Source organism: Terrapene carolina, unplaced genomic scaffold, assembly GCF_002925995.2.
Source record: "Terrapene carolina triunguis isolate 2854851 unplaced genomic scaffold, T_m_triunguis-2.0 Scaffold406, whole genome shotgun sequence".
In the NCBI taxonomy this organism is placed as follows: domain Eukaryota; kingdom Metazoa; phylum Chordata; order Testudines; family Emydidae; genus Terrapene; species Terrapene triunguis.
In genome coordinates this window covers 733,402-756,876 of record NW_020664757.1, presented here as the reverse complement: position 1 = coordinate 756,876, position 23,475 = coordinate 733,402, and the positions used below count along the sequence as shown (strand labels likewise).

The window sequence follows — 23,475 nt, the reverse complement described above, 5'->3', positions numbered from 1 at the left end:
ATCACCTCTGCTAACTTCTGATTTGTAATTCTGTTTTAAATATGTGCATGGCTTGAAGTAGAAGCTGGCTCTGTGGTTAGCACTCTCTGCTGGTCATGCTGCAGAGGACCTGGATTCAGTCACTCCCTAGAAGTTGACAGGGACTTTGTTGAAGGGTGTTGCTGACATTTTGGGACAAGTGAGATCACTGTCAAGTAGGACTTTAAAGAGCTAGAAGAAGGCTCAGTGGCTTAATGCACTGACAGGTCTGCACTTGTAGTGACCTGGATTTAAATCCTACTTTAGGACAAAGACAGCATAGTGGGTTCATCCTACTTCCTAGTGGGCATTTCCCCCAGCTGGCGAAGCCACCACATAGGCGTGGTCGATGCACTCAGTGGTCTCTGAGATTGGAATAGCAGGGGTTATGGCAGGTCAGGGGTGAAGGGCATTGACCGAGCTGTGTGTGGGGAGCCCAGGGCTGGATCAGCAGGCACTGCTGGGGTCAGGATGGAGATGCATTAGAGGAAAGGTGTCTGGGGTGTGCAGAAATGGAACTGTAGGTGGTGCTTCAGTGAGGATTGAGGTGCACCTCAGAGCTGGGTGGGGACCTAGTTCTGGAATACCGAGGGGTGATGGGGGTGGAGGGGTGGGCAGTACTACAGGCCAGGATTGGAGGTATTTTTTGAAAATATTTTTTTTTCTTTTTAAAAATGTGACCCTTGAGAGAAATTTTTTAAAGGTCCAAGGGGTCCCTGACCCCCGTCCATTAGTCTCCTAGTTACCTGGCTCATTGCCTCCATCCTTTACACTGGGGTTAAGATACTGATCACGGAACTGTATGAAATGTTACTGCTGCCACCTTCAGGCAGGTGCTGGAAAGACAATCGGCCAATTCCCTGCCATGTTCTTTTACAGTGGTAATTAATGTTCTATAAAAAGTCTTTTCTTGCTTTGTTACTGGCAGGAATGGTCTTTGTGGTAATAAAATGTAAGTCTCGAGCAAATTAAGAATGACTGGCCCAAAATGAATCTGACTTCGCTCCCAGCACCATTCCACTCTGCATGTCACTTCCCATTTTTCACTGGGCAAAGCAGCTGTTCAGGCAGGTTTCTGGGTGTTCGGCAAATGTCAAAATAAAAGGAGCTCTGTGTGTGTGTGTCAGGGAGAGAGCGCATGCACATGTTACAAGACTGTGTTTACGACTACAAATGTGTAAGCACACGGTCTCTCTCATTTTTACTTATAGAGCTATATCTAAAACCATTACCCGTTTATTTCAACTGAATTACTTTTCTTAAAATGTAATTATCAAGCCTAAGGCATTTTTACAGTAAGAATCAATCGTAATCAGCTCACCTGAAAATTGGCTTTTGCTAATGCCACTATAATGAACCAGCGGATGGCGACGTTCCGCTTCCATCTGAAGCCCCTGACAGTTTTGTATGTTCTCCCAGTCTGTGGAGAGAGCTCTAAGGTGGGGTGTTAAGCTATAACTTTGCATGAATCCACCTCAAAGGGAGAAGGATGTCCACCGCCTTCCTGCTAACCATTCGAACTAATGAGAGGTCAACATTGGTGGTTATAGCCCCAAATAGCTGGAATAAGTTTCCTTTTCCATTGAAATATTTTATTTGACTTTTAAGAACATTCTAAAGGGACAATGCGTGGTTGACTTGCAGATAATTTAGTTTGTGTGACAACAAGATCAGTAGAAATGTGTTCATGAATTTTTGAAAATTCTAATTAAGAATTTGAGAATATGGGGGGGGGGGAGGTTTAGAGGTAAACATGCTCTTGAAATTTTTGCAACCCGAACAGTGCAGCATTGTGCTAGCCATGTGAGAGCCAGAAGGTGAAACTGACTAAAGTAAAAGTTGACTATAAATCAAATAGTAGCTATGTTTATAAGAAGTGCCTTTCTTTTTGGGATCTCAAAGCTCTTTGTGCACGCTGGGTAAGATCATTATCCCTACTGTATAGGTGTGGCCACTCAGGCACAGAGATTCTAAGTATATCACTGAAAGCTAAAATCCCTGCAGTATTTCTCTCTGCTGAGAAACACAGAGAATGTTCATGGGGATTTTCTTGTAAGAATCTTTGCTTTGTAATGAGGATGAGGAGAATCCAATCTGGACATGAATTATGGCTTTCTAAATGTGTTCATGAGCAAGTTGCTCATGGTAAAATGTTAACATAATGACCAGACATAATCATTCCTCCTCAACATAAGTTTCATACACAGTATCCTCTGATTTCCTCTCCATCCTGGGTTTAAATCCTTTTGCCCTATCTCGTGGAGACCTTCCTGCAGTGAGTTCATCAGTGCCATTCTTTGGGTCAACCAGAAGGGTCACTAGAAAGCAACCTTGAGACACCCTCTCCTCAGCCTCTTGCTGGTTCAGCCATCCAGAAATCAGAGCTGAGAAATGGACAGAGATCTCTCGTTTCATAGTGCAGAGTAGAGCTGGTTGGGACATTTTCCATTAACTTTTTTTTTTCTTGGTTGAAAACTCCAATTCATCAAAACCAAAATGGTTCGTGAAACAGGGGCAGGTTCAGCGACTCTCCTGACTTGAAAAATGTTCAGACCAAAGGTTTCAAAATCATCGAAATGTTTCATTTTGACATTTTCAAAATTAAAACATCCAGGTTTCTGGTTTGAAAAAAAAATTTTGTTTAGAAATGTAAGCTACAAAGACTGAAAAAAAAAAAAGGGTTAAACAAAAAGAAAAAGGTGAAATCAAAATGAAATATGACAAAATGTTTCCACTGACCCCAAATGAAAAAAAAAACATTTTTTGGGTTGTATTTGTCAGATTTTGACTTTTCGTCCTCATTTGTGATAGGAAAAATGTTGAATGCTTCAAAAAAAATATTCATGGGATGGGAAAAAAAATTCCCGACCATCCCTAGTGCAGAGCACTAACCTCTGGGGTCACTTATTTGGTTTTCTGTTCTGTATTGGTTGGATTCTTGTATTAAGGATTTTTCAATCAGTTTCAAAAGTTCATCATGCTGGGAAAGGAGGAGGTAGAAAAGCTTCCAGCAAAAAGGTGTGCTGTTTGAGGGGAAGGGTGATCTTGGGGTTCAGACACAAGTCTGGGTGTCAGAGCTCTGTGCACTGGCTTTGGTCAAGCCACTTAGGGATCAGTCCTGCTCCCATTGTAGTGATTGAGAGTTTTGCCATTGACTTAATCAGGAGCAGGACTGGGACTTTGTGACGGGGTCTCCAAGGTGCAACCTGGACTGTGGGACCGCTAAGCTCTCTGTCCCACCAACCTGGGCTGCCTCTCACACTGTGGTGCTGATGCCAAGGTACAAGCCTCTGATAGGCACTGCACTTACACAGCCATCCACAGGCAGGGACATGCCCAACTGAGTTACATGAATGATCTCCCAGCCTCTCATGAACTATCAATAGAGAAGCTCCAGACAATTCCCTTCAGCTCCAGCCCTATGCCCCAGAACTGTACCGTCTTGCCCTGATCAGAAGCCTGGCCACTGTAAATTCATTACCTTGTTTGCCACTCCGACAAAAGGGTAATGCACGTGCAACAGCCCCTGTTAACATGAGCTGAGATTTCCTAAGCACTTCAACCAAAACACACGGTTTTAGGTAAAATATAAAACAGATTTATTAACTACAGAAAGAGAGAGTTTAAGTTATTATAAGTAGCAGGCATAGAGATCAAAATTGGTTATCTAAGAAACAACAATAAATTCTCAGTCTAATTCTAACTTAGACTATGGATGATTTGAATCAAACAGTCCCACGTTAACAGATGGTACAGTTAGCTTATAGTTCCTCAGTACACAGACTGGACCCCCTTACAGCCTGGGACTAATCTTCCTAGTTCCAAGTCTTTTCTTTCCAGATGATTTTCCAGGTGTTGAGATGGGGAGGGGAAGAAGCCAAGTGATGTCACTGCCTCTCTTTTTATACCTTCTTCCAGTTGCTAGAAAGATCCTAGCTGTGAGGTGGGGTCAGGCAGTTCCACTGCATATGTGCCTTCTCTGAGAAGTCTCTGGGATAGTTGATTCTTCTTGATGGGCCATTAATGCTGTCTGGCCCCTCCTTTGTTGCAACTGAAAGGCTGGCTGTGGGCATCTCCCAACCTCACAGCATATTTCAGTAGCATATTTAGCAATACTTCATAACTTCACATACAATGATAGCACGTACAATCTAACAGGATATTAATGTGCAACAAATCAAGACTTTCAAAATTATATTACAAAATATATCGTGATTATATGGCAGTGGTGAATATGGGGGTTCCAGGGTGCTACCTTGAGGTACAGAGTGTCAGTCTTTAATCTCTTGTGCCTCAGTTTCTCCATCTACCATATGGGAATAACAATATTTACTGACCTGACATGGGTGTTATAATGCTTAATTCATCAATGTCCATACAAGTGCTTTGAGAGTCTCGGATAGACAATGTCATAGCAATGCCAAGAATTATCATTCCGATGTGTAAAGCCTGAGTCCCCAATATGGCCGAGCAGCACGACTTTCCGTGCTCAGCTCCTTTGTCCTGTGACTGCTCCAGAACATAACTCCTATTTGTTAGGACTGATTTCTAAAACAAAATCTTTTCCCAGAGTGAGAGAGCAAGCCTGCATGTGCTAAGACGCATTCGTCCGCATGGCTGTGAAGAGCGATTTGATCTGGTGAGGGGAAAGGCTTGAAGCTTGAGCTATAATTGGAGTTTGGGATTTTTGAAAAGAAAAAGGAAGATAAGAGACCAGTCAAAGCTGTCAAAATCTCATCCTCCTGTAGATATTTTTGTCCCTAACTGTTTGTATAATCTCTTTTCCTATAACAAGATGTTAATTAAATCACTAGTACCAAATATTTAACATCATTTCATTCTTTTTTTAACCTCTACCCCTCCTTTGACAAAAGCAGTGCTGAATGGTAATTTTGCGGATTTATGATATGTAGTGTTTTTCTGTATGTTTTAACTGGCTGGCTTTGTTTTGTCTATTCTTTAAACTGCTTGCTTGTGACTTAACTTTTGAAATTCAATAAAAATAATTGAATGGAGGTGGTGGGGGAAATTAATTGATGAATTTCTAAAAGAAAGATGGAGTTTTGTATTCAGCTAGAGATTCTTGAGCCAAGTTCGGTATAAAACCCACCCACAGCCTATGCAGTCCGGGTTTCTTTGTGAGGGAATTTAGAGCTAGTGAAAAATGCTGGCTTGACTGCCTTGGAGACTAAGTCCTCTGTTCATAATAGGGGAAGTATAAGCTTCCCCACACACCACACTGGCAGTGTCCCCTCAACCTTGTCCTCCGGGGATGAGAGTGTCTGAGCGGATGCTTCCATTCAACCCTTAGCCTTTCTGAAAAGACAGCCAACAAGGGTGAGGTTTGCTCTTGTGATACGGACACCAGTCCACCAGAAACTGGATTGACATCAGGAGTTCCAGCCAGTGAACACAGCTAAGAATTTGGCCCTCCCTTTGACTTGTCTGTCCTGTGGATCAGTAGAGGACTCCAGACCTCAGTGGCAAACCAGCTTCCTCACATCTTTGCCCATAATACAGGATTTCCCACCACCCTGCTCCTGAGGTGGCTTCTGAGGAGAAGCTACACCAGGTCAAAAGTCATGGGTTGTTTTGTTCCTTGTTCTCAGGATCCAACCCGCGTGGTCAGTCCAGTTATCGACATCATCAACTTGGACACTTTTGCCTACGTGGCCGCTTCCTCGGACCTGAGAGGAGGTGAGTGTGTGTTGTGCTCACTCCCTGTTGGGTGATGCTGATCTGTCAGGCACTATGCTCAGTAGACACTGGCGTAGGGAAGTGGCTGACTCAGTGTGAAGGAGGCACTGAGTCGGAGCTCCCTACTGTAAGGATTATTTATAACGCTCTGTATACACAGCTGGTTTGTGCAAGGCACGCTAAAAATACCCTGTTTCCCCCTCTATCGGTTTGCGAGGCTAGATTGGCCTTCGTACCACTGACTTGAGGGAATGAAGTTCCTTACTAGGGTGCTGTGGCCATGCGGGGGAAGTATTCCATCTAAACTAATCCCTAGTAGCAGAGAAAACCAGGTGTCATTGAAGGGGAGGGATATAGAGGGATAGTATTGCCATGCATATCTCCACAGCTATAATTTGGTTTGTTAGCTGAAGTTCCCTTCTGAGCTTTGCACATTTCTGGTTGCCTGATTTTCCCACTGAGTCACTCCAGATATATGTCAATGTAAAACCAAAGTGACACAGTGAAGAATCAGGCACTGAAATATGACTTCCCTCTGCTAAATGGCAAGATGACTCTTCCTTCCTTGGAGAATGCTGTTCTCTGATTACTCTGAGAGAGAGTGGCTCCTCTCCTTGTTTTTGCGTTGCACGCGCCCCTGGAGTTTTTTATTCATGTCCTTGGATTTCTCTAGAAAGTGCCAGCTAGTGCTCTGTGCAGGGACTATCTATCTACCAGGCTTGGTTGTCTGGTGGTTTTAACAGAGACAAATGGAAGCTATGATGAGACTAATGACATATTAACAGGTTTGTGTGGGAGGAGAGGTGGCCCATACTGAAGTCCAGTCTCTATAGCCTCTGCAGAAAAGGGTAACGGGGCTAGATGAACCATGAATGTATTCTGGTGTGGCAATTTATACAGTTCTATAAACAGAACCAAAGCCATTCTTCAAGTTCAGACAGGCTTGGCTCATTGCCTCTTTGCTACAATCTTTGATCCCCCTTCTCAAGATGGGGACTCAGCAGATGAGGCAGCCTCTAGTTTGGACCTCACTGCAAACTTGCTGGTTCTCTGAGATTCCTGTCTCTGTGACCCTTTCTGCTCTGCACCTCCCTGTCTAGAAGCCCCAGAACATGCAACATTTCCTACGTGCATAGAGAATGAACCAGGGCTGTGCAGTGAAGGAGGCTGTTGTTTGAGGGCCCCTGTTTCATTTGTTGCAGAGTTGAGAGATGGGTAGTGAATGAGGCAGGGGACTGCAGAAAGGGAGGGGAGAGTCTCGGGGTTTAGGCAGTTGAATGCTGCTAGGAGAATTGGGTTCTATGCCCACCACAGAGTTCCTGTGTGATGCTGCACCAGACACTTAAAGTAGACTTCTCAGAGATGGTCACTACTTGGGTGTTCCTCAATTTTGGGGGCCTGTCTTGATTTGCAGATGTGTTGAGCCCTCATAACTTCAACTGAAGTTGATAGGATCTGTGCTTTGAAAATTCAAAATGTGGTGTAATTCTGAGTACTCTGAAAAATCAGGCCCTACATTTCTCCAACTGGGCCCCCAGAGTTAATGTACACTTTGGACCTTAGTGCCTCCATGCCTTAGTTTCTCATCTGTAAAATGAGGATAGAACATAGACATAGAATACCAGGGTTGGAAAGTCATCTAGTCCACCCCCCTGCTCAAAGCAGGGCCAATCCCCAGACACATCTTTGCCCCAGATCCCTAAATGACCCCCTCAAGGATTGAACTCACAACACTGGGTTTAGCAGGCCAATGCTCAAACCACTGAGCTATCCCTCCTCCCTAATAATATCACCCCATCATCCTATAGGGGGATTGTGAAGGTAAATTTGCTAATGCTTGTGAACCCCTCCAGTATTACAGTGATGAGCACCATACGAAAGCCCATGAGGAAATTAATAATAAATAAATAAGGCCATGGGCCCACATGTTGAACAATGGTGGTAAAATGAAATATTAAATTGCTGATCATCAACTGAGCCCTGTCCATTCTGTTCACTGAATGAGGCAGGGCTCCTGTGAAGACAATAGTGTGTGCTCATGTAGTTAAAGACTGTATCCTAATGCATATGCATAAGGGTGCTGAATTAAGGCTGTACAGGCCATCTTTCTTCTGGCACTTCCTGACTTTTGAGTGCTGGACATTGCAATGTAACTTTCCTTTCTTGTAGTTTATTGTTTGTAATATTTAAATGTGTTAGACACTGGAATCGTCTCCTAAGAGAACTGGCTGCAGCCCGATTATCTGAGTCATTTGAAACTGGAGAATCAGAAACAATTCTGTGCTGATTAGGGGATGGGTTTGGTGGTCTCCTAGTTTGTGTCCATCTCCAAGTTCACCATGGTCCTTCTCTACTTTGTTCGTAGGGTTTGATTGGAGTCTACATTTCAAATGGGAACAGCTTTCCCCAGAGCAGAAAGCCAAACGAATTGATCCTACAGAACCCATTAAGTAAGTAGCATGGCAGCGAAGGGGGGAAAACTGGGGTGAATGGAGGGCTTTCTCCTGTGGAAGTTAGTGCCAGCTAGGCACCATCCAGCGCCTTGTCTGATTTTTGCCCTTTTCACTTGCAGGGAAATTTGCACATTAAGGAGTAGATTCAAAGACCATTGAAGTCTACGGGAGTCTTTCCGTTGACTTCACCAGCTGTGGATATGACCCTGACTGGAGATATTGCCCAATTCTGTAGATACAGCACACGGTTCTATTTAGCTGGTCCAGAAGGAAATCTAATTACCTAATTAGGGACCTGGTTTAACATATATGGCACCATGGAGGAGATGGATAGGTACTCCCACCCGTCCCATAACAGTCCTGAGTCTGATGGATCTGTCCTGAGTTCCAGTTTACTTTGGGTTTTACAACACAGGGTCACAATTATTATTATTATTATTATTATTATTGTTGTAATAAGGTAGGGCTTAAGGGCTCCACATGTTTCCCTCCTCCCCAAAAGGCTAAGTAAAAATAGGCGAAGGCTCCTAGTTCATCCAGCCTTCTCCCCTCAACAAAGACTCTTACTTTACTTCTCACAACTCATATTTTACCCCAAAACAAGAGGAATCCTTGAAAAAGGGTGAAACCCTTGATGAAAGCAGGTGATCCAGATCACACCTTCCCAACCAGCCTTGCCCTTCTAAGCTGCCTAAAGGGTGGACAGCAAGTCTGAAGGTAATAGGAAGTGAGTGATGAATCTCAGGAGAGTTAATCAAATCAGGAAGAGAAAAAAATCTGTCCTCATCCCTTGGACTGGAGGGAGTGCCTCACCTTACTCATTATCACCCCTTGTTGCTGGCTGAGGTATGGTGTTGGCTGGTATTTTGTCCGGTCCTTGAACAGAAGTATTGTTGTTGTGACGTGCAGCATGGAATAAGGAATGTGGTGGTGAAAGCTCAGAGGTCCAGAAATGATGCAGAGGACACACACCATGGGGAACCAAATCTTGTTATTTCTTACCCTGGTTCTTGTAACGAGCTCATGTTCATCTCCCGATGCCCCATCTCATTTCTGTGATTGTCCTGCCTTGCAAAAACAATTGGAGCCCCCTCGCGGTGCAGCGAGACCATGAGACCTGAGACAAATCCAATGCACCTTAATAGTACATGTTTGCAGGACTTGGCACAGGCTCGTAGAAATGTGACGACCCCCCCTAAAAAGGGACAAACTGCCCCCCCACCACACCACCCTTACTTCTGCGCTGCTGCTGGTGATGGTGCCTTCAGAGCTGGGCACCCAGCCAGCAGCTGCCGCTCTTGCAACCTCCCCTACAATAGTCTTGTGACCCCCTTTTGGGTCAGGACCCTCAGTTTGAGAAACCCTGGATCAAACTCACAGTGATGGCTTTTAAAAATCCCTTGTTGAATAGGCACAGGTTTCCTCTCCCTGTTGCAATGGTGCTCCCAATAAGATACGTCACAAAGGCCGTTTAGGTCATGTCATGTAAATAATCTCCAAGTGCTAAGTGCATTTTTGGTTCTGAAGCCTACAATTAGGGCTGTGAACTCTGGGCTTGTAGGAGTTGAGCTATTGGGTGCATTAGCCTGATTTTAAGTGCCAGGCAGTTTATGATTGACAGAAAAATACCAAGCCAACGAGTTAAATGGCTCTGCCTTGTTGAGACATGTGTCCTTGTTTCGAGGTAATAGGAAGATTCACAGATATATCCATCTGAGAGCAGAATAGGAAGAGAAAGGAAGTGGCTTATTGTGCATCTCGGGTTCTGCTCCAATGTTTGAGTAAGAGCTTGTCCCCTCTTCCCTTTGTATCTCTGCAGGACTCCGATCATTGCAGGGGGGCTCTTTGTGATCGACAAAGCCTGGTTCAACCACCTGGGGAAGTACGACACTGCCATGGATATCTGGGGTGGGGAGAACTTTGGTGAGTCTCTGTTGTTGCAGGGACATGTGGATCTTCATCCTCCCAAGAGATGGGGCTGGCTTTTCCTCTCAAGTATGGCCGGCGGGTATCATGGGCCAGGGGCGGCTAAGCCTCCTGAAACAGCCAGGCATGGCCCACCCATGCTCCACCCTGAGGCCCCCTTCTGCATCCCAGTCTTCCCCCATGGCCCCAGACCAGGCAGCTCCTCTTCCCGCCCTTGCTCAGCCTCTCCTCCGAAGTGGGCTGGGGCTGGGGCTAGGGCAAGCTGGCTGGTGGCCTAGGACTTGGGGCACCTGGGGCAGGTGCTCGGACCGGCTGGCTGGGCTGGGGCCAGCTGGTGTTCCGGGGCTGGGGCCAGCTGGTGTTCCGGGGCTGGGGCCACCTGGGGCTGGGGCGGGCTGGTGCTCCAGAGTTGGGGTGGGGCTCCCCTGGCTGTGGTGGGGGATTCTGGTGGGGGAAGAGGGCAGAAGGGGCAAGGTAGAGGCGGGGCCTCGAGTGGAAGGGGTAGGGCCTGGGGCTAGCTTCCCTGAACGGGGGGGGGGTGGGGGTGTTTACCACGTGCCACCCATACTCTCAAGTAGTGTCTGACTAATACTGGGTTCACTCCAAATGTTCTGAATGGTTTCCCCTAGTTATTTTCATCTGTATCCTGGGCAAGTATGAGAGCCTTTCAATGTCTCAAAGTGTTCCAACACTGAAAGGGCTGCCCTTATTGGTCTATAGTAGTCCATCTCCTCCATGGTGATAGATACAATGTTGCTAAATACGCTAAACCAAAGATTCTCAACCTGGTGATTGTGAACATGTTACTGGGGAACTGCTAGTAATCTCCCATTCTTACTTTTTTCTTTAAAACATCCAACTACGTTTCTAGCTCTTACGTTCACAGACATAATCTTAAGTATCAGAGGGGTAGCTGTGTTAGTCTGGATCTGTAAAAAGCAACAAAGAATCCTGTGGCACCCTTAAGACTAACAGATGTATTGGAGCATAAGCTTTCGTGGGTGAATGCCCACTTCGTCGGATGCATGTGACATAATCTTGAAAATGTGAATGGATGCATCAATACCTGCCTGAATTTGCAGCGTGCCTGAAATAGTAGCTCAGGCATTCTCGAAGGGGGAGGTGAGGGGTGTTGCAAACAGCTTAGCACAAGTGATCATGACTTGATAACATTTATAATGTGCAAGCAGCATAAAGTGCAGATCAGTAATATATAGAGAGTGCTTTAATGAGGCCAGTTTCACAAAGCTGAAAACAATTATGAGCCAAATCAGCTGGGATGAAGAATTTATCAGAAAAATGTGAATGATAATTTGGAATCATTTAAGAACACCTTACTAGAGGCCCCAAAAGCCACAATCAAGGAAGAAGGTTTTACTGGTTAAAAGACCAAACTGGTTTAGAGGGGAAGTGAAGGCATCTGTAAAAAAATAAAAGAATAATATATAACAAATTGAAGAAAGGGGAAGTTGATAGTAAAGAATATAAATCAGAAGTTCAGCATTGTAGAAAATTGATAAGGGAAGCCAAGGGATACAAGGAGGCATATATGGCCAGTGGAGTTAAGGACAATAAGGAGATATTTTAAAATATATTAAGAACAAAAAGAATCCTGGCAATGGTATTGGTCCGCTAATAGATGGCAATGATAGAATTATCAATAATAATGTAGAAAAGGCAGAATCATTCAATAACGATTTCTGTTCTGTATTTGAGGCAAAACAGATGATATAGTTTCATCATATAGTGATGATCACACACTTTCCATTCCATTTGTGTCTCTGGAGAATGTTAACAGCAGCTACTAAAATTAGACATTTGCAAATCATCAGTCCAGTTAATTTCTATTCAAGAGTTTTAAAAGAGCTAGCTGAGAAGCTTGCTGGATTGTTAATATTGATTTTCAAGAAGTCTTGGAGCAATGTGAAAGTTTCAGAAGACTGAAAGAAAGCTAACATGGTGCCAATTTTTTAAAAGAGTAAATGGGATGACCTGGGTAATTATAAGCCTGTTAGTCATCCCAGGCAAGATAATAAAGCAACTGATACAGAACTTAATTAATAGAATTAAAAGATTTAAAGGAGGGTAATATAATTAATGCAAATCAATGTTGGTTTCTGGAAAATGGATCCTGTCAAACTAAATCGGTATTTTTTTTATGAGATTACAAGTTTTGTTGATAAAAGTGGTAATAGTGTTGATGTAACTGACTTGATACTGCACAACATTTTGATTTAAAAATCTAGAACAATAAAAAATTAACATGGCACACATTAAATGGATTAAAAACTGGCTAACTGATAGGTCTCAAAATATAATTGTAAATGGGGAATCATTATTCTAGTGGGGTCCCACAAGGATCAGTTCTTGGCCTAGCACTATTTAACATTTTTATTAATGATCTGGAAAAAGACATTAAATCATGACTGATAAAGTTTGGCCAATGACACAAAAATTGAGATAGTGGTAAAATCAAAGAGGACAGATCATTGATTCATAGTGATCTGGATCACTTGGGAAACTGGGTGCAAGCAAACAATGTGTGTTTTTAATAGAGCTAAATGTAAATCTTTATATCTAGGAACAGAGATTTTAGGCCATACTTACAGGACGGGGGACTCTATCCTGGGAAGCAATGCCTCTGAAAAAGATTAAGGGGTCATGGTGGAGATTCAGCTGGACATGAGCTCCCAGTGCAATGCCGTGGCCAAAACAGCGATCCTGGGATGCATAAATGGGAATCTTGAGTAGGAGCAGAGAGGTTATTTTACCTCTGTATTTGGCATTGGTGTGACTGCTGCAGGAATACTGTGTCCAGTTCTGTGTCCACGATTCAAAAAGGATGTTAATAAATTGGAGACGGTTCAAAGAAGAGCCACAAGAATGATTAAAGGATTAGAAAACATGCTGTATAGTGATAGAGTAAAGAATCTCAAGCTATTTATCTTAAGAAAGAAAAGGTAAGGGGTTGCTTTATTACAGGCTATCAGTGTCTACATGGGGCACAAATATTTAATAATGGGCTCCTCAGTCTAGCAGAGAAATGTAAAACATCAGCCAATGGCTGGAAGTTGAAGCTAGACCAATTCAAACTGGAAATAAGAGGTACTCTTTTAAACTAATCAATGGAACAATTTACCGAACATCATGGTGGATTCTCCATCACGGCCAGCTTTTGAATCAAGATGGGATGTTTTTCTAAAAGCTCTGCTCTAGGAATTATTTTGGGGAAGTTCTATGGCCTGTGTCATACAGGAGGTCAGACTAGATGATCACAGTGGTCCGTCCTGGCCTTGGAATCTATGAATCTATGAAAAAAAATCATCAGAAGGCTGTGACAACCCTACCATGCCTATACTGCTAAATCGGAGAGAGGTTCCCAGCCAGACCTTGGCTAGGTGGAAGAGAGGTCCCAGCATGGAAAAAGTTGAGCACACCTCCCCTATATAGTTCGATGGCAAGTGGATTTTGGGCCCTGTGCTTCTAGTAATCTAAATCCACCTCTGCCCTCTGTGTTCACACCTGTCCATTGGGGAGCTCCTAGCTCTGAGCCTCGATGGAGAGGTTAAATAGGTGATATACTGTCCCTGTTCACCATGTCAGACAGAAAGATCAGGCTGGGCTTGTTTCTGTTTGCAGCTGTAATGATGCTGCGGATCGGATCGGGTAGGCTTGCAGTCATGAAAGAAGAACGAGGCACTTGATGATAGGGAGACAGATCTTAAGCTGGTTTTAATACTTCAGCACCTCTGGGGACTGTGGCTAGCAACGAAAAAAATCCTGTCTTAACAGATGTAGCACCGCTGTCAGGGATCCATAGGAACAGATGCTCATGTTTTACAATAATCCCATCCATTGTCTAGTGCTATTGTTGTCTTCCATACACTATTTCTCTAAAGTATTTTATTTCTTTCTCACCATGTAAAGTGTGTGCGTGAGAGAGAATTTCTTGCCAGTGGTCTGACCTGCAGCATCTGGTCTTGCTTGCACTGCTGTCTGAAGAAATTCATCACAAAAAGCCGCAGTGAGCCTTTTTCTCCCTCTTGGATTAATCGTCTAAAACATGTCTTTGCAAAGAAAACTAAACATAAATGTAGGACGTGCCATGCTGGATCAGACGTGTGGTCCATCTAGTCCGGTATCCTCATTCCAGCAAGGGACCAAAATGGACAGTTATAGAATAGCCTGCCCATAGGAGAAGTTTCTTCCTAACCCGTTAGTTAGCAGTTGGTTTACACCCTGAAGCATGAGGGTTTATACCCCTTATACATTGTTCTAACCTATGTTATGTCACTGGCTGTTTTCATTATTAACGAAGTTCCCTTTGAGGCTGGCCCTGATCATGTAGTGTTCTTACCTTCCCAGTATCAGAGGGCAGCCATGGTCATGGAGTCCCAAGCAGCATTTAACCAAGGTTCAACCTGTAACAGACTCAAGTTTTGCTAGCCATGGGGCTTGCCCATCCCATTGCTAGATTAAGCTAGTCAAGAGTTGTAGGGGTCCCATGAAGTGCAAAAACGAGTGACATTGGCCAACCCTGGATTATGATTATGGAGGCTGGAGGAGACACTCTTTATGGAAGGCCCTGGACTGGCAGGAGACCTGGGTTTGGTTCCCAATTGTACCACTAACCCGCAGCGTGACTTTGGATTACAAGCCACTTCATCTCGCTGGGCCTCCTGTAAGCTCTTTGAGGCAGAGAATGTTTCTGACTGTGTATATACAGGTCCTAGCACACAGGGGCCTTGATCTTGGTTGCAGCTTCTGGGCACTGGTGTAATAGCAGCAATAATCGTCTCTTTGGTATCCTCCACCAGCAGAGTTCCTGAGGGTAGGCAGGGTGGAAACCCCACCTGGACCACAGTGAGTCTCCCTGGCCCAGAGAGGGAAAGTTGGCTTCTCCCTGCGGCAACGGTGATGTAACTGACCCTTCATAACAGGCAATGACTGCTCGTTCAGCGAGCTGGGAGCACTCCGACACGAGGTTGCTGAGAAGCAGGACGACAGCTTGTGTGTAAAAGGGAAAGCAATATGACACAAAATGGACCAAAGAAGTTAACACAGTGACAGTAAAGCGGTGTCCTTGTGCCGCAAGCTATGTGAGGTTAGCTCCTGCTCTCACCTTGGCACAGCCCCACTGAGGGAGGTCAGAACATGCCCCTCAGTGTCCTAGTCACAGAGCTGCTCACCTTCCAGCGGTGACAGAGCAGAATCTCCCCTGTGCCAAACACTCATGGGGCCGGATTCTGATCTCACTTGCGCCAGAGCAACTCCATTGGCTTCAGGGTAAGTGACGGGGAAATCAGGATCTTGTGGTGCATTCTGCAGGACTGGAATGACTGATTGTTCCTTTCATTATATTTGCAGTGAAATACATTTCAGCCCTTTGGTGATTTACTCTTCTTCCTAATTAGATAGAGCACTGGGAATACGATGTAGCACTGCAGCGGGGGTTTTTTGTTTTTGTTTTTTTCCCCCAACATTAACAACTTAGCTCCGCTGCTTTATGGCAGTGCGATTGCCAGCCAGAGGGGACTGCCAGACTCCATCGAAAACAAAAGCAAGTTGGAATCTGCATTCAGATTAGAGAGAGGGCTTTGGGGATGTTGTCAGTGCCCAAACTGGTTTGAAACTTCATCTTGAGCTCTTTGTCAGTGAATGTACCGCAGCTGGTGCCAGGCTGCCGAGCGTCAGCCTGCAGATTGAAGTTGCTTCATCCCACTCCAGCACACCTCAAACCTGACCTGCAGGGACCATGGCTAGGACTGTGGCAGGGGTGGTTAGTCCCCCTGGCCATTCACTTTCTTTGCCGAGAGTGCCAGCAGAGATGCTAAATGGGATGTGGACACTTAGCTGGTAGTATTACAGTGAGACTTATTTCATGTAGACCACTGAACATCCTTTGGATAGTGGTAATGTCCATTGAGTACCAACCCTGAATGGATTCAGGCTGGAGACCTAGCAAAGAACGGCTTGGTAGCCCATTAGCAATCCCTTCCACCACCCAGTCCACCCTCTGCTTTGCTGTCTCTGTTTGTCTGCCGTCTTTCCCTCTCTGCAGACATTGCAGTTCCCCTTGTCAGGCCTTGGTTCCATGTGCCATGTAACTCAGGTGTGCAGAGTTGTAGCTGCGTCAAGAGGGTGGCAAACCGTGACAGGAAAAATAGGAGGGAGTCGTGGTACAAGCAGAAGAGTGTTCCCCTGTCAGGACAGAGCCCTGCGTGGCTGAGCTGGAGATACTTTAGAGTCTGACACTTTCTGTTACACACCAGCTTCCTGAAACGTATTTAACAGAACATGGATGGAATTTAGTAGTAACAGAGGCAAAAATAACAATACACCAGGGATTGGCTTTAAACTCCAGAAATGTTTTTTAGGTTTAGGGACAGGTCTAGGTACCAGGGCATCTGGCCTCTATTCCTGGCTCTGTGTGACTTGGATACATGCTTTAACCTTGCAGTGCCTCAGTTTCTCCATCTGTTAAATGAGCATAAAACCACCTCCCTCAGGGGGGTTGTGAGGATTACTTATTACAGTAGCACTCTCAGATCCTTGGAGGGAAGGAGATGTAGATAACGCCAAGTATTATTTCCATACCCAGTAAGCTGGGAAGAAATGAAGGCTTTGAATTGCCCCTGCTGGGATTAGGCCCGGTATCTGCAAGGCTCCTAGATGTTTGGAAGTTGATTCTTTGCTTACAGAGTGTCTCCTGCAGCATGAGTACTATGCTTTCAGTGCACTGAAATGACATTGTCCTTCCTCTTCATTGTGCCTGAAGACACAAGCAAGCAGGGGGTTGAAATATACAGCCCCCCTTCTCGCTAAACCCTTCAGAGAGCCATAGTCTGTGGCGGGCTGAACAGAAAGGGGAGGGAAGAGGGATGAATGAATGCAGTTAGCCCAAGCAGCTGCACCATCAGTGCCCCCTTTTGATTGCAGCGATACTCAGCACGCGACACACGGGTAAATGAAGAACAGCACTCGGGTGTGAAGAGAGCTGAATGTAACAGCTTAGAGCCTCCAAACCCCTCACTGATCTCATTTCCTTTCTCTTGCGATGAAGGTGGCTCCCAATATAGCACTAAGACATGGCACAAGGGCACGTTTTATTGGCCCATTAATACCCGCCTTGGGCGAGTTGTGAGGCTCCGCTTCTCGCTGGCACTTTCTCCTCAATAAATGCCGCAGCAAAAGGGAAAGGGGTGGGGGGAGTGGCAGCAGGGAGGGGACCTCTGAAAGGAGGCACTCGCATCTGTTCCGCCTGCTGTGCTTCCTCTCCCAACCTATGGCAGCACCTCCTGCTGGGGCCTTGTCGTTAGAGATGGGCTCAAGCCATGAAATTTGGATCCAGATGTCAAGCATCCCAAAGTCAAGACGGCTTTGCAGCTAGTTTAGTTTCTCCTGTGTTTTCCCATAGAGAAGCTGCGGTGTGTGGTGAGGGCTGGGAACAGCTGTGTCTGGACAACCCCCAAAGTAGTTCATATGCGGCTCATTGCTGTCACATGAGTGCTATGATCATGACTGGCTGTTTTGCCCTACCTGATAATATTATCACCGTACTTAAAGGGATACTCACCCAATTTTGCCCGCCAAATTTGAGTTTTATATATTTAAAAAATACCTTTTACAAAAGTTGAGTGATTGATACGTTTCCATGAATTAGAACAAAAATTGTACAGTAACCATCCCAATGCCAAGTGAGAGGGCATACAGGAGGAGTCCCTCCCTATCAGGGAACTCAACCCTCAAATGGAGAGAAAGAGGGAAAGCCTTGTCTAATGGTCTGAGACCCAGGGACATCTCGAGATCTGGTGCTGGCTCTGTCACTGACTTTCTATGTGGCTTGGAGAAGTCACCTAACCTCTGTGCCTCAGTTTCCCCCATCAGATCAAAGAATCATAGAATATCAGGGTTGGAAGGGACCTCAGGAGGTCATCTAGTCCAACCCCCTGCTCAAAGCAGGACCAATCCCCAACTAACTCATCCCAGCCAGGGCTTTGTCAAGCCTGACCTTAAAAACCTCTAAGGAAGGAGATTCCACCACCTCCCTAGGTAACCCATTCCAGTGCTTCGCCAACGAACTGATATTAACGAACTGAGCGTTCTGAGGAGAGCAGCAGAAATTATCAGGGAAAATGTTAAGAGCCAAAGATTGTTTTGAGAGCTTGATCACCCTGTGACAAAGGTGGGGACATAACCCTCCACATATACTTGCAGGGTGTTCACAGGGAGAGCGAAGAACCATTAGAGTGATGCATGAGGTGTAACTGAGATTAATGGGGTGGAATTAAGAAAGCTGAATGTCAGGTCAGACCTCCTGACAGTGAGATGGATTAAGCTGAGGAATAATCTCCTAAGCGAAGAGGTGGAAGAGCCGTCTCTTAGGACTTTTTAAACTAGGCCAGTTGGGGGACATTTCAAAGGTACAAATGGCAGATAGGTGCCGAACTCCCACTGACTCTATGGGAGTTAGGCACGTAAGCACCACCTGTGCCTTAAAAATCTGCCCCGTTGTTATTGGTTGTTATTTGTATTGAAGTAGCCACTGAGCAGCACCATTGTGCTAACACTGCAAAATGGAGTGTAAGGAACAATCCTGCATAGACAGGGCAATGGACTGGATGATCTAATGGGCGTCTTTCATGCCCCGTTTCTGTGATTCAACAGTAAAACAGGGGAAACAGTACTTTCCTGTCTTCCAGGGGAGGAGCGAGTCAATGTTTGTAAAGCTTGATGAGTGCTAAATATTGCACTACGATTTCAAAAATCACCATCATCACCCAGGATACAAGAAACTGTGAAACTGGTTTCTTCTTATTTTCTCGCTGTTTCCCAAGGGGTGTGCGAATCCCTGTTCTGTCTAAAGGTGGTGATCTGGCAACGAGGTGTCAGATTTATAGATTTTAAGGCCAGAAAGGATCATAAGATCATCTAGTCTCACCTCCTGCATAACACAGCCACAGAATTTCACCCAGTGACTCGAGTATTGAATCAACTGATCCACTGGGGATATAAATGCTTCCAAAAAGGCCCACCCAGACATTCAGAAACTGGCTGTGGGCAATTTGGACTAAATTTCCTGACACCAGCAGCTCTGTTTTCCAGGCTGATTCTGCACGGAGCTGCGCGGGCAAATGTGTGTTTGAGTGACCTTGTTGTACGTGTGCATGCAGCACAGGCACCCGGGCCCCATCGTACAAGATGCTGAGCACTTCCTGGGATGCATCAAACACCCTGAGCTCCCATTGAGTCCAATGGGAGCTGAAGGGTGCTCAGGACCTTTCATGATCAGCTCAGTGCAGGATCAGGCCCTGATTCATAAAAATGTGGGCCTTCTAAAGGCATGTTACAATCATTAACAAACTGACTTCATACCCTTTCTTGGTGAGCCCCCGTGGAGGGACGTGGCTCTGAATTATGCAGTGCTGAAGTAATTACAAGAGGAACAAACAGCAAGATGCTTCTCTGATGTAAGCTGTGCTGCATGTCTTACAGTCTAGCTCTTCCCGCTGTGCTACAGGCTGGTTTCAAGTGGGCTAACTTCAAACAGAGAGTAAGTAGCTTTGAAATGCACTTTTAAGAACGCTGAGCCTAGGAAAGCCCCTCCAATAATGGATTTACCTGCATTTGGTGTGGCAGAGGGTGAAGTGAGAGAGAAAACCAGGATCCACCCTGCTCTGGGAGTCAGGAGATAAAAGGTTGAAGCTGATTCTCTTGCAGAAATCTCCTTCCGTGTGTGGATGTGCGGAGGGAGCCTGGAAATTATCCCCTGCAGCCGGGTTGGACACGTGTTCCGGAAGAAACACCCCTATGTCTTTCCAGAGGGAAACGCCAACACCTATATAAAGTAGGTATTGCGCTCTGGCCTTCTTCATGTACTGCTGAATGATGTGAAAAGGAATTGGGTGTTACTGGGAGAGCACAGCCCACATTAGTAATGGATGAAGGGGGAAAGATTAGACGTGTCAACATTTCAACAGTCTCCCAGCCCAAAGCAGACATAAACCCAGTGCATTTTGGCCCCTCAAGATTTCCCCAGAGCGGGGGATTCCTTCACCATAGTGGTAGTAGTTCCTGTGCCACCTTTCCTGTCCCCTAGCACGAGGGGTGTGGTGGGGAATGCCCCTTCCCCTAGCTGATTCCCAGATGCCACCAGGTTGGCACCTAGCGGTTCTGAAATCAGGGGAACATAGAAGTGTTGTAATGCTACCTTGTCCCCACTGATCCTGGCCTGGGGCTGAGGATAGCTCCTCCAGACCAGAAAATCTGGGCCAAATGCATGCAAGAACATCGCGATAATGGAGACCAAGTCAGAGCAGTGTGTCAGATTGAGATATGGTGCAAACAGTGTGACCCCCTTCCCTCCCCCCAGTTGAGGCTGCCTCCAGAGCAGACCCTCGGGAATGCTTGGAATTCTGACAGCTGGAAGTGACTAGCTCCACTGTGGTTGGCTTCTTAAGATGTAGGATGCTGGGTGACAGATCAGGACTTGGGATGCCTGATTAGAGGCCAATAGACCCCAGTGCTTGTAAACCTTTCAAACACACGCTGATGTGGGCAAAACTAAGCACTCCGTTGCACAGTTAAGATGGCCAAGTTATTACCCTGTGAAGGCACCATTCACCCTCTGGGAAGGTGTTGGAAATAGTTAGCCAAGGAGAAAGTGCAGAAGAGCCAATGGAGTCAAAAGGGCTTTTTCCCCTTTCAAGTTTCGAAGCTGAGGGCTGTCCATTGATATGTTAATAAGGAAAGCATTGTCCATAGATGGGAAGAGTTGTGTTTATCACCAGTTAGTTTCCCAGATAAGCTGTGGGTTTGTGAGTCCCTTTTTTTGGTGTATATTTCTTGATGTTATAAGAATAACTAACAACAAATGCGAATACCCAGTTGCCTGCGGCATGGTCACCTCTTACGTGTCCACTATACGTCTTACTTAGGCTTATCGTGGACTAATGGCGTTGGAAGAGGGTGAGACTTACAAATCAGTTATGTTTTCATTTCCATTCTCAGTTATAGCATGTTAGGTATGATTTTCTGGCATGCAGCAAAGTGGGTGAGGAAAGGGTCTTCACAAATAGGTGCCCAGAAATGAACACATCACCTAGCTTCAGGAAGGGAGCAGTGAAGGAGCGGTGTACACAGATGTTTAGTAAATATAAAGGAGAAAGGAGACAAGTTTTGAGTCCGATCATGGATGGAATGGCCTTGCCTTCAATAATTACAAGAAGTCTGGACCTTAAACTAAAGAACAGGAAGTGGCAAAAGCCCCATCACTGGAGTCATTTAAACCTGGAATAGATAAAGTATTTGATAAGGTGCTATAGGGAACAAACCTGCACTGGTCCCTGTTGGGGATGAACAGGGTGAACTTAAACAGGTTCTGGCTCTAATGTTTGTAATAAAGAAGAGAAGCTTTAATAAATGGAAAAAGAGAGGAGCCCAACCTGATAGCTCATGTACAGACACCCTTGAACTTTGCGAAGTTTTGGCTTCAAACCCAGATTCCAGTTTTGCCATTGGCTCCCATCTCTATTATAGGCCAAACCAAACTCTCTGATCAGAATGCCCTTGAGCATAGGGGGAGTTTAGATCTGGGTTGGAACATCTCCAACAAGAAGAGCAATTAAGCAAATGGAATGGCCACTGTGAGAGGTAGCTGGGGTATTGTCAATAGAACCATTCAAAAGGGGATTGGAAAACATTCTGGGGAATCGTGTGTGTGTGTGTGTGTGTGTAGGCGATAGCAAGGCATTGAGGGCTGGGACCTGACGAGCCCTGTGTTGCCTTGTAGCCCTAACCTCTAGTATTCCAAGATGTGAATTTGGTTGGAGTGTGGACTCTGGTAACCCAATACTCCTGTCTCCCTTCAGGGCTCCCAAAAGAAGCCTGGTACAAAGAAATTACCAAAAAAAAAAAAAGTCCATGTCTCTAGGTTTTTTCCAGGGATTAATTCCTTCCATGCAGCCTCTTTACCACTCCTTTCTGCACCCGTGTCAGTGAAAGACTGCTCAGGTTCCAGAATCATGCACAATTCACATGACAATTGTTGCTTGCTAATTGCCAGGAGTGAGTTTGGTGCTAAACAGGACATAAATCTAAAGTCAGTCCCTGCCCTGAGGCGTTTACAATCTGGTGGTTTTTACAGTGATAGTCTGGACCAGGGGTCGGCAACCTTTCAGAAGTGCTGTGCCAAGTCTTCATTTATTCACTCTCATTTAAGGTTTCGCGTGCCAGTCATACATTTTAACATTTTTAGAAGGGCTCTTGTTGTATGTAAAGTAAATAAGGTTTTTAAAATGTTTAAGAAACTTCATTTAAAATTAAATTAAAATGCAGAGCCCCCCGGACTGGTGGCCAGGACCCGGGCAGTGTGAGTGCCACTGAAAATCAGCTCGCGTGCCACCTTCGGCATGCGTGCCATAGGTTGCCTACCCCTGGTCTGGACCATTAAATCCTGAGGCCATCACTTGCAGAGAGAGTATTCCTGAAACACAGAGAAGTGAGGGAATAGAGATAGAGCAGCAAGAAATATTTGCAAGGAAATCTGAAGCTGCATCAAACTCACCTGGTTCGGGGGTTTGTTATTGACTCTAAACTCCACTCAGGGTCATCACAAGATTTCTGAAAGTCTGCAAGCCTTCTGCACACCTCTGAGCTGATATGGAGAACACCTGAGCCATTTTCTGTCTCACATTGAAGCCGGAGGTGTCAATGGTTTCTATTGAGTTTCACTTTGAGTTTATTCAAATGAAACTCAAGGAGGCAAAGAGGGCAAATGCACATGGCCTGAAATGAAGGAAATATTTGACTGAAACCCTGAGAACCAAAACAGCCGAATTGTATACAGCCTTTTAGAGACCCCCACCAGCTGTGAGACCAAGCCCCAAGCAGGCCTGTCTGGGATGTTACTGTGAGGAGAACTAGCTGTGCTTCCAGGCACAACAGGTGCAAAGCATCCAGTGATCTTATTACACCAGCCAAGATGAGGAACTCCCCCTCTAAGCTGTCGCCTAGATCCTGTATAGCAATTGCAGGAACAGGGAACAGGGCCGGCTCCAGGCACCAGCCAAGCAAGCTCGTGCTTGGGGCGGCAGATTCTACGGGGCGGCATTCCGCCCAATCCTAGGGCGGCACGGCTGTTTTTTTGGGGGGGTTTTTGTTCGCTGATCCGGCCGCCCTGTAGGGGGCGGTGGCGCGGAGGAGGGGAGTGCCCTGCTGGGAGCGGGCTGCGCGCTCTGTCTGCCCCTGCCTGTGCCAGGTCTGTAGCAAGCCCGGCAGGGCAGTCTGCGTCCTTCCCTGCCCGCCGACTGGAGCGGCGCGGCGGTTGGGGCCACGTGGCGAGCGCCCCGCTGAAGCCCTGGCTGCCCCCCTTCTCTCTCTC

General features: G+C 45.7%; 1 protein-coding gene across 1 annotated transcript in view; it reads left to right on the top strand.

Annotated features, from left to right (window-relative positions):
- Positions 1 to 23,475, top strand: part of GALNT14 (polypeptide N-acetylgalactosaminyltransferase 14) — a 188,404-nt gene that overhangs the window by 140,333 nt on the left and 24,596 nt on the right. Inside the window, exons 7-10 of the mRNA XM_026658187.2 lie at positions 5,628 to 5,715; positions 8,081 to 8,165; positions 9,988 to 10,091; positions 19,815 to 19,941. Coding sequence (XP_026513972.1) covers positions 5,628 to 5,715; positions 8,081 to 8,165; positions 9,988 to 10,091; positions 19,815 to 19,941 — 404 coding nt within the window. The remainder of the gene's footprint in view (positions 1 to 5,627; positions 5,716 to 8,080; positions 8,166 to 9,987; positions 10,092 to 19,814; positions 19,942 to 23,475) is intronic.